The sequence below is a fragment of the Channa argus genome, chromosome 6 (genome assembly GCF_033026475.1).
Source record: "Channa argus isolate prfri chromosome 6, Channa argus male v1.0, whole genome shotgun sequence".
Taxonomy (NCBI): domain Eukaryota; kingdom Metazoa; phylum Chordata; class Actinopteri; order Anabantiformes; family Channidae; genus Channa; species Channa argus.
In genome coordinates, this window is record NC_090202.1 from 27,150,001 (window position 1) to 27,159,610 (window position 9,610).

Below are 9,610 nucleotides of genomic sequence, written 5' to 3' on the forward strand. Positions count from 1 at the left end.
ACTCAATCAGCAAAGATAACAGTTTAATGGACAAAGATCAAATTATGTGAGATTAGGCTGAGCAGCTCCAGCTCCCACCCGTCCCTCTGTTCAGCAGACACCCACATTAAACAGCTCCATTATTCCATTAAAGTGCAGTAATCATACAAAGAGAACACCATGCTTCAACACACAGCAACAACTGCTGAGCAGCAACTCACCACTCATTAGAGGAACAATGAGCCATATTATTGGACTGTGTGTGACAACAATAATAAGGCAGATCAGTGCAATTTGTGTTTGAGTGGGTCTGTGTTTAAGTTCATTGTGTGTTTGTCAGAAAGATTGTGTGTGTGTGTGTAGGCTTGAACATGCAAAAGGTTTTGTCTGTCTGTGTGTCTGTGTGTCTGTCTGTCTGCGTGCGTGTCTGTATGAGCTCAGGGGAAGAATGTATGATGGGGTTTAAAGGGGTATTTAGCCAGATGAGACATCCTCCGTTAAGACAAACTACATGTGGTTACTGTAGGTTTCCTGTCCACTGAGGAGTAATTAGACATTTCAGACCTGCTCACGTTGAGTTTTCAGGTTTTTCAGACCTCATTTGGTCTCTATCAGTATAACCAATAGTAACCTTTTTCAAAACTTGCAAACTATTTTATCTTAAAAGCTGCTGCAATAAATATTTGCTTATTAATAATAAGCAAATGATTACATGAATCTGCAGTTGTCCTCAGCTGTATAAGGAGCTGACACGATGCTTGTCATCCTGTTTGTAGTTTGGCGATTTCAGTAAAACTACTTCCTGTTTGTTTGGGGAGATTCAGAGCTGTGGTGACATGTGACACGCAGGAGCTGCCATCAGTCTGAGGTGGTGCCGGTGAAAAACTGAGCTGCAGTGTGCTGCAACTCGTCTCAAGTAAACCGAATAAAATTGGTTAAAGCTTTTAGACTTGAGGTTGATTGTATTTAGTGTGCGTTTGTGTTAGCGTGTCCTGGTTCCAGGTGCTGTCCCCTGTGTAACCTGAGCTGCTCCATTAATAAATAATGCATCTGAAGCAGAAAGCTCACATGGTAGATCTCTCTGGCTTATTCTGCCATTTGCCCTCCAAAAGGACACACACACACACACACACACACACACACACACACACACAGGCACCACAGAACAGTACACAACCTCACTGAGTTCGGACTGTTTTCAGGTTCAGGATTCAATTTCAGGGATTTTGATTGTGCCGTGTCACCTGGAGCGACTTTAGCAATCATGAATCCTGAGTAGTAAGTGTTGTTTCATTCTGTTGGTGTGTTAGTGTGTTTCTTTGTTACTGAAGTAAAAAAAAAAAAAAACAATTTCATTTCCTACAAGACACCTACTGCAAACAATCAGAAGACACTGACATCTGCACTTTACAAGTGACTGCTAATGTGGAAAGACACGATTAAGGCTGGGACATCCTGGAGCTTTCTGTTTGTTGGTTGAATATAAACTGTGTTCAGGGAGACGTGCTGTCTTGTGCCTTGTTCTTGCTCTTATGTCGAAGTACTGATCTACAGACTGAGGCCATGTGTGAGGCCTAATGTTTTAGCTCCAGCTTGGACAACAGCTTGTCCAGTTGGACAAGAGACGTGCTGCTTTAATTCTGTGTATGAACAAAAATATAAAGTACAAAGTGGACAGTCTTTAGTCTGACTCACAGTACAGTTGTAATTTTCTGCACAAACAAGTTAAGGTTACTTGCAGTTAGATCATTAGACCCAGTGGCTGATGGGTAGTGTAGTTTTAGAGCAAGCTCAGTTGTCAAAATAGATTTTGGGAGAAAGTGTGACTTCTTCTGCACACTAAGAAAAGTGGGTTATTTCATAGAGCATTATTACATTCACGATGATGACTTTAAGACAAAAACACAAACTCCATACTGAAATAAAAGTTTAACTACTTGCCTAAAGATACTCTCAAGTAGAAGTTGGATGTCAAAATTCTTCCTGAAGTTGAAGTACCAAGTATGCACAAAAATGTACAAGTACTCCGCTAAGAAAACAAGAGATTTTAAACAGTACTGAATTTGATGCCAATACCATAAAGACACAGCTCTGTTTGTCCAACAAACTCTCTAAAGCAAATACGATGGCAAAGAGAATTTTAGTTAAATAAAGATCCACATGGTGCGGAAGGAAAACCTCAGCAGCTGAAGCTGCTTCATTCATAACATAGTATGTTTACCTCTGAATGACCTAAAACTGCAATATAAATATAAAGCTACGTATATAAAAATATACCAACGGCAGCAGCAGAAGTGTGTGTTTGTTTACTACTAAGACACAAAGTTCAACTTGGTAAAAAACTACTACCACTGAATTTGGGAAGTGAACACCTCCTTTTTCGGTCTTCCTACAGTGACTACCTGTTCAAGCTTCTTCTGATCGGTGACTCTGGAGTCGGAAAGTCCTGTCTGCTGCTACGCTTCGGAGTAGGACTGCGGCGCACTCACACACACACACACACACACACACACACACACGCGCACACATGCACACACACACACACACACACACACACACACACACACCTATTTGAAACACTTCTTTGCTTGTTGTTGATCACATGCCACCTCTCCCTCCAGGATGACACCTACACTGACAGCTACATCTCCACCATTGGCGTCGACTTCAAGATCAGGACCATCGACATGGACGGGAAGACAGTCAAACTACAGATTGTAAGAGAGTTTTCAGTGGGATGGTGTCATTAAAGCTCAGCACTTACACCATTTTACTGAGTGCGTGCGTATTTTGTTCCTCAGTGGGACACAGCAGGTCAGGAGAGGTTTCGAACCATCACCTCCAGCTACTACAGAGGAGCTCATGGCATCATCATCGTCTATGACATCACCGAGCAGGTCAGTGTGTGTTTGTCACCTCATCACACACATAGGACAGGTTGACCATGAGCTCTTCTCCTCCTCTTCCCCTCAGGAGTCCTTTAACAACGTGAAGCAGTGGTTGGATGAGATAGATCGTTACGCCTGTGAAAACATCTCGAGGCTGCTGGTGGGAAACAAGTCGGACCTCGTCAGTAAGAAAGTGGTAAATGCTGCCACCGCTCAGGTAACAGGCGACACACAGGGCAAAGAGCAACTTGGCTTTAATGTACTACTGTCCAGCCAGCGTGTGTCAGCTGTCAGGCTCATTAAACCCCCAAACGCTGAACCACATGCTTCAAAAATGGAGTCAACACTGCTACTGTAGCACAATGCTAGTTTTTAGCATTGTCACATGCCAGTGTTGATAATAATATTCCAAGTGCTGCTGAGGTTTATGCAGATTTATTTATTATTATTATTTCAAGACTTCCTGTCATGGATAGTGTTCGACTATTTTATTTACGTGTTTCACATATTGTAAACTCTAAAACTATAATGCTCTGATGTCAACATAAACCGTTATACCTAAAATATTAGACTCACAGGATTCATTTTCACGTACATTTAAATGTTAACACCTCAGAGCAGAACTTTTACACATAATGGAAGTTTGTGAAGTTTTACCTATTAATGATTTTTGTCAATATTTGGTGACACTTCCCCTCACGCCTGCTTTCTTTTCTTCCTCCCTGGTTTCACTACCTCCCACCCCTCCTCTCTCACTCTCCAGGAACTGGCCTCATCACTGAAGATCCCCTTCCTCGAGACCAGTGCTAAGAGCTCCGACAACGTGGAGCGGGCTTTCCTCACCATGGCTGCTGAGATCCACAAGCGTCTTGCCAGCGAGGGAGGGGGGATTCAGAGTGACTCTGCACAAGCCAGAGCCCAGAGTGCCAAGATCAACAGCGCCCCTCTGTGGTTGGGAGGCGGCAAACAGACACAGGAGGCCAGTAACTGCTGCTGAGCAGGAGACACCATCACCCTGACACGGTTTATATGTGAATTTGCTATTTAATACACGGATGTGTCGTTTTAAACACATTCAATTTCAGGATAATGTGACCGTGTGCTTTGGACACACATATAGTCAGAATTTTGACATTTGCTACAAGACTAAAACATGATTTTTCAGGAAGATAAACCTTTAAGCTTGACTACAATAGCTTTTAAATAGATCATGACTTTTCATCTTTATTAATAAGCAGAGACAAACAGAACTGATGGCAGAGATAACAAAGTTCGCCAAATAATGTCTTAATATGTTGATGATCATTTGCTATTTTGCTCCTTTAACATGAAATCAAATGAAATTTTAAAACTAGAATTCAAAAAACACACAAAAAAAAACATCTGAAATAATACTTGTACTGTATAGAGAAGAGTTTTAATGCAACATTTATCGTTAGAGCTGCTGATTTATGGTATCTACTTGTTTTGCTTGTTGTACATGTCAATAAAGAAATCATAGGAGTAATGATGCTGAAAATGTGGTTACTAGATCACAACATCACATAGCTGCAAACATTCAGTACATGAGCAATTTGTGGTTAAGTTACGGCCACAAAATCTGCTGCTGAAATTGGAGGAAGCTCACCGTCACATTACAAGAAATAGAAACTGCTTGTGGAACAGATACACGTTTTGTACTGAAGAGGAGCAAGCATTCTGTTCCAGTTCCACTGTGCAAAGCTTTCTGTTTAAAGTCAGTGTGGTTATCCATTTTTAAAGCGGATACTTGCGAGTCCCTCAACATTATTTAAATAGAAGAAATAAATCACTAATTAATCATGTCAGAATTTATTTCACACAAGTGAAGATTTAGTTTTTTTCTTTTTACAGAAGCCAATAACAGGAAGTTATATGATCTGAAATCTGATAAAGCCAATGAGCCAAGGCTGGCAGCTGGCAGGGGGTCAACAATATTAAATCCTGAAAAGGTAAAAGATACTGACAGGATAAAAATGATCACTCAGTCTGTAATTGTGACAAATGACTGGACTTTCTCAGATATTGGCCTCGCAAATATCACTTTGAGATGTGAAGTGATTTCTCATAATTGCCCTGCCAACCCTGAATAAATGAGGGAGTCGGGATGATTTTTTTAAAAATCCATCAATATTGTTGCTCTGGTCTTTGTGAAATATGGAGGATTCTTCCATTGAAACGTTAGCTGGACGTTACTTCAACCATCAGGGCCTGTTGTTATGAAGCACCACAATCTGTACAAAAGTTACGTGTCTTACTATTCAACAAAGATTCAGAGACTCATAGCAGCCTTAAGGACAAGTTACGTTTAGTTTTCCTGCCACTAGATGTCAGTGTTGCTCTGTGTTCCGCTCTGTTACAGTTGCCAGGGGGACAAGTCTGGTTGTCAGCATCAGTCACATCTGGATTCACACACTGATCTCTTCCCCTTCCTTCATTAACTCTCTCCCAACATTTTGGTTTCTTTTTTAGCCCTTTTCTTCCCTCAGTCTGATTTAACCCCAAATGGTAAGAAATTAATGCCATGTACTGCTAACTACACAGTAAACCACAGTAAACCTTCCTGTTGGAAGCTTCTACACTGCACATTGACTGATACTGTTTTTCAATTCATTAAATTTTGTAGGTATGGATGTCTGGCTTTATTCGTCTCATCAGCATCACATCCAAAGCAACAAAGCAATCGCACAATCAGGATTAACAATTGTTTGAGACGTCTTCTGTCTCAGTTCCTTGAAAAAAAACATGGACTCTTCTCAACTTGAAGCAAAAATACACATCATAGCTGGTTTCTCTTTTTTCCCTAACTTGTTGCTTTATATATTTTCAGCTATTGACCTCTATTGATATTAAAATATCAGGTGGTCTCAGCTGAGAGTTTATGCAGGAATAGGATTTGTACTTCAATATGCAGTAATGAGCCTGTGTAGTGCTACTTGTTTGGCCATATTAACTACTGTTTCTTTGTCATTGCCACTATAACATTCATCGTTTCTTCCAGTTACTTTTCTTCACGTGCAGAAAACCATTGTTTCACAGCAATCCCTGACTTCATGCTACTATAAAAATGGCTCCACTGAGTTCTATATGGTGTGTTTAAATTAGGTAAAGGCAGAAGAGTGGAATTAGATCTGATCCACTTCAGCACATACCCCTGAATTGAGGTACTGCAATTGGTTCTGAGAGAGAATTTTTGGATCGGTGAATCCCCTTAAGGCAGGATAAAGCTCAGAAGTTGGTTAATGAAACCAGAAGAGCACAGGCTTAACAACAAACTCAAACAGAAACTAAGACCTTAGAAAAGACTGGAGTTACTGGGAAGGTATATACTGAGGGGGTTAATTGGATAATGTGGGGCAGGTGTGCACACAGGTGGAGCCTCAGGTGACTGACTGGCTGAGTGTTGGATGGGAAATGAGCGGCAGAATCAGAAAAAAGGATAAATGAGGAGACTGAAAAAATTGTGGAGCCAGAATATTAGTTCTGGGTTACAATGTGTAGCTACATCCATACTTTATCAGTGAAGTGAAGATACATGGAAATCTCATGATTTGACCATATTAAATGTGTGCGGTAGTTGGAGAACATGATGCAGCTGGATTCACGGGGATCTTTGAGTGTGTTGGCTTCTCAGACAGTTGGCACAGAGAAGTGTTTCCGACAGCCCGACCTGTGCCAGCAGCACAAAGGAAGGGGGAGCAGAGTGTTCCTGGATCTGTCTTAACCAAAGCCAGTGAAGCTACATTATACTGTACACACAACAAGATCCTGATTTTTTTCAGGTTATGAACTAGCTGCTCTACTTTCAGTGTTGCCGCTTTCTGTGACGGTCTTAAAATTAGTGCTCTGTACGTTACTGGAAAATCTTCCAGCATCTTTGAAGAAGTCAGCACGGACACTGGGAGTTTTAGTGTTTGGAACTGATGAGCAGAAAAGGGCTTCAGTGACTGGTTTTTCAATGCGAGCAGTTATATATTAGTTTTCCTTCAGGAGGCTCACAGCAGGCGAGATAACCAGGCTGATTGATGCTTGTGGTAAAGAGTCAGCGCTTCCTTCATCACGGGACCCATTTCGGAGCCGGGGGGGCTCAAACAGAGGGAGGAATGTTTTCATTTCTTCAGTGTTGATACATCTGATTTGGGACTTTGTTAATTGGGCTGGTAGTAAAGCTGGTAGTATGTGAGTGTTTGTGTAGTTGCTGTGGGAGCCAGTTTTGTGTAAGTTCTACATAATTTAGTAGTGTCTGTATGTTCAGTTTTATAACAATAAATCCACAGTAACTGTCTAAAAAAATGGGTAGTAAGGTGTGTCTGTGTTTAAGGGTTATAACCGCCATGAGATGATTGGCCCACGGGCTGCAGTGTGTCTCCACCCCCCCAGAATTGACCCAGTTGGACTGAACACTTAACTGGTAGGTGTTCACACCTGCTGAGGTGTGACAACGAGCCACCACAGCTGCAGCCAGCCAACCAGGTAGGTTTTATCTGGGGAAATTCACTTTAATGAGCCCAGCAGAGATTAAAACAAGGAGGCGAGACAGGTCACGCAGTACAGTGGGGAACAGTAAGCACTAATTGTTGGAGTTGGCTGAGCTTGTGGAGCTAATATGTCAACACTAACAACAGCAACAGTCTGTAAATTACACACTTGTCCTGTAGCAGTAAGTGCAGCCATGCATCCTCCGCTTTGTAGTTTTACACATTAACAGTCCGTCCCACTCCCTCTTTCAAACGGTCATAGCTGAGCGAGACTGAACATGGCCACCAAAAGTGAATATATCATGATGAATGGGAAGCAAAAGCCTGTGTGACTCTTATTCTTGAGCTTTTTTTTAAAAATCTCAGGCTTGTTGCAGGACTGATCTCGGGATCCGGTCACCTCATTCCACTGTGACATTTAGTTTTAAAATAAATCTGTATTTTATGTGTATGCTGTCATATGATCAAAACCAGTCTCAGGACCTACAGAGACAACTTGGACCTAAATGTTGTGTTTGTGTCTCAGTTTCAATGCTCCATCTTCGCACATGCTAAAACTAAAGAGAAAACATGTTTGTAAAGGGTTTTTTTTTCATAGGATATTTGCATGAAGTCATTTTGAGTGAGAGACACAAACAAAGAGGAAGCATGTGGACTTTCCTGCCTTGCTCAGAGAAACTGGAGAAGCTGATCAGTGAACTGCTGATCCTGCAGCTTTTCCCCCCCATTCAGTTATAATATATATTTATAAGATGCATCCATGGAACATTTGATTTATGACAAACTCACATAATTTCAATGACAAGAAGTCATTTCTCATTAGCATCTTGACCCAGGTGGGACTTGAACCCACAATCCCCAGCTCCGGAGGCTGATGCCTTATCCATTAGGCCACTGGGCCACTTCCTACAGGCTTTATCAGACTGTGTCAAGCTGATACCAGTAACACTGCCACTATCCCAACTAATGCTTTATCATGCTACTGTGTGTGCTGCAGCTGGACGTGAGCTTTATTCACAGAATGTCTACAATAAAGAATATAAATAAGCAGTTAATGGACCGAAACCACAGCATCATATATTAAAAGATTCCCCTCTGGGCAGTGACAGTAATCTGGTAAAATATGGCTTCTGTATAATAGTTTGCATGCTCTGCGTGAACATGTTTACCTGGATGTCACCTTTTAAGTGATAAAATCCTAAAATCTAATAAAAGCATCACCTTACGTTTACACACACCAACATGCAGAATGTATGAGTGTTTAGAGTTTAGTGTTCCTGGTGAGGGGGCTTCTGTCTGGAGGGCTGATTTTTGCTCTCAATCACAGAAGGATAATGAAGTCAATGATGACAGCACCTCATCACTTGCTTTTAGGCCATTTTTCTTCTTCTTTTTTTTATTTCAAGTGAATTTTGGATGTTAAGTGCCTCTTTGTCTGTCTTATATATGCATTTGCTCTTTATGTGACTGCTCGAGTACAACCAGCTTTAATAAAGTGCCTTTAAAATTCTAATTCCTCCCCCTCTCCATCTCCCACGCTCCCTCCATCCTTCTTACCGTTGGGTTTTTATTTTGTGCAGTTTGAAGCACTGATAAACGCCCCCTCCTCTGTATCATCAATGATACTTTTTTTTTCGGATAATCAATCCTCACTTCCTCTTCTTTGAAAAGGTTTCTCTCTAACAACGATAAAACAGCCTGTTTCACTCTCCTCCCCTTTGAAACAGTGAGGAAAAAAGAATCCTTTTGTCTTGAGTTCTCCCTCTGGTTCGTCCAACTCGCTGACGGACTCCGTGTTTTAATAAGTGTTTTTTTTTTATCTTCCTATTGTCTTCACTTTCAGTTCTTTGGTTTCTCACACTCAACACAAGCTGAATGAAAACAATCCAGAGAGAAATTATGAGGTTTTTTTTTAAATCCATCATATCCGCATGTGACACCTTTTTCAACAAACAACTGACGATAATAGGAAATGAAACAAAATGATGGTGCTCATTCATGGATGCTAAGTAACACGTGTCCTTTATGAGCTTCTGATAACATTTGAATGTACCATGCTCTGCATTTTAGAAGATATTAAATAATGAACCCAATTAATTTTCCACCCAAAATGGATACGCTGTGCAGCACTTTGGAAATGAACTCTCCAGCTTTGGTTTGAAAAGAGAAGAAGATTTACAGTTCATATTTTAAACTTGGCCAACTCTGTGCTGATGCCTCAATAAATTTAGCTGAACTTACTGCATT

The 9,610-nt window shown here is 41.0% G+C and overlaps 1 protein-coding gene and 1 non-coding gene across 2 annotated transcripts; one reads left to right on the forward strand and one right to left on the reverse strand.

The window, feature by feature from the left end:
- The first annotated feature begins 1,108 nt into the window (after positions 1–1,108).
- Positions 1,109–4,353, forward strand: LOC137129530 (ras-related protein ORAB-1-like). The gene is made up of 6 exons (XM_067508797.1): positions 1,109–1,257; positions 2,375–2,447; positions 2,601–2,696; positions 2,781–2,876; positions 2,953–3,084; positions 3,631–4,353. The coding sequence occupies exons 1-6, from the start codon at positions 1,244–1,246 to the stop codon at positions 3,862–3,864; spliced, it is 645 nt and encodes a 214-aa protein (XP_067364898.1). The 5' UTR covers positions 1,109–1,243; the 3' UTR covers positions 3,865–4,353.
- Positions 4,354–8,191: 3,838 nt separating this feature from the next.
- On the reverse strand, positions 8,192–8,264 carry trnar-ccg (transfer RNA arginine (anticodon CCG)). The gene has a single exon. It is a non-coding gene; the product is annotated as a tRNA-Arg (tRNA).
- Positions 8,265–9,610: the final 1,346 nt, after the last annotated feature.

Coding starts and splice junctions, on each gene's coding strand:
- LOC137129530 (XM_067508797.1), top strand. Junction 2,448..2,600: donor GTCTGCTGCTACGCTTCGGA/GTAGGACTGCGG, acceptor CTCTCCCTCCAG/GATGACACCTACACTGACAG. Junction 2,877..2,952: donor TCTATGACATCACCGAGCAG/GTCAGTGTGTGT, acceptor TCTTCCCCTCAG/GAGTCCTTTAACAACGTGAA.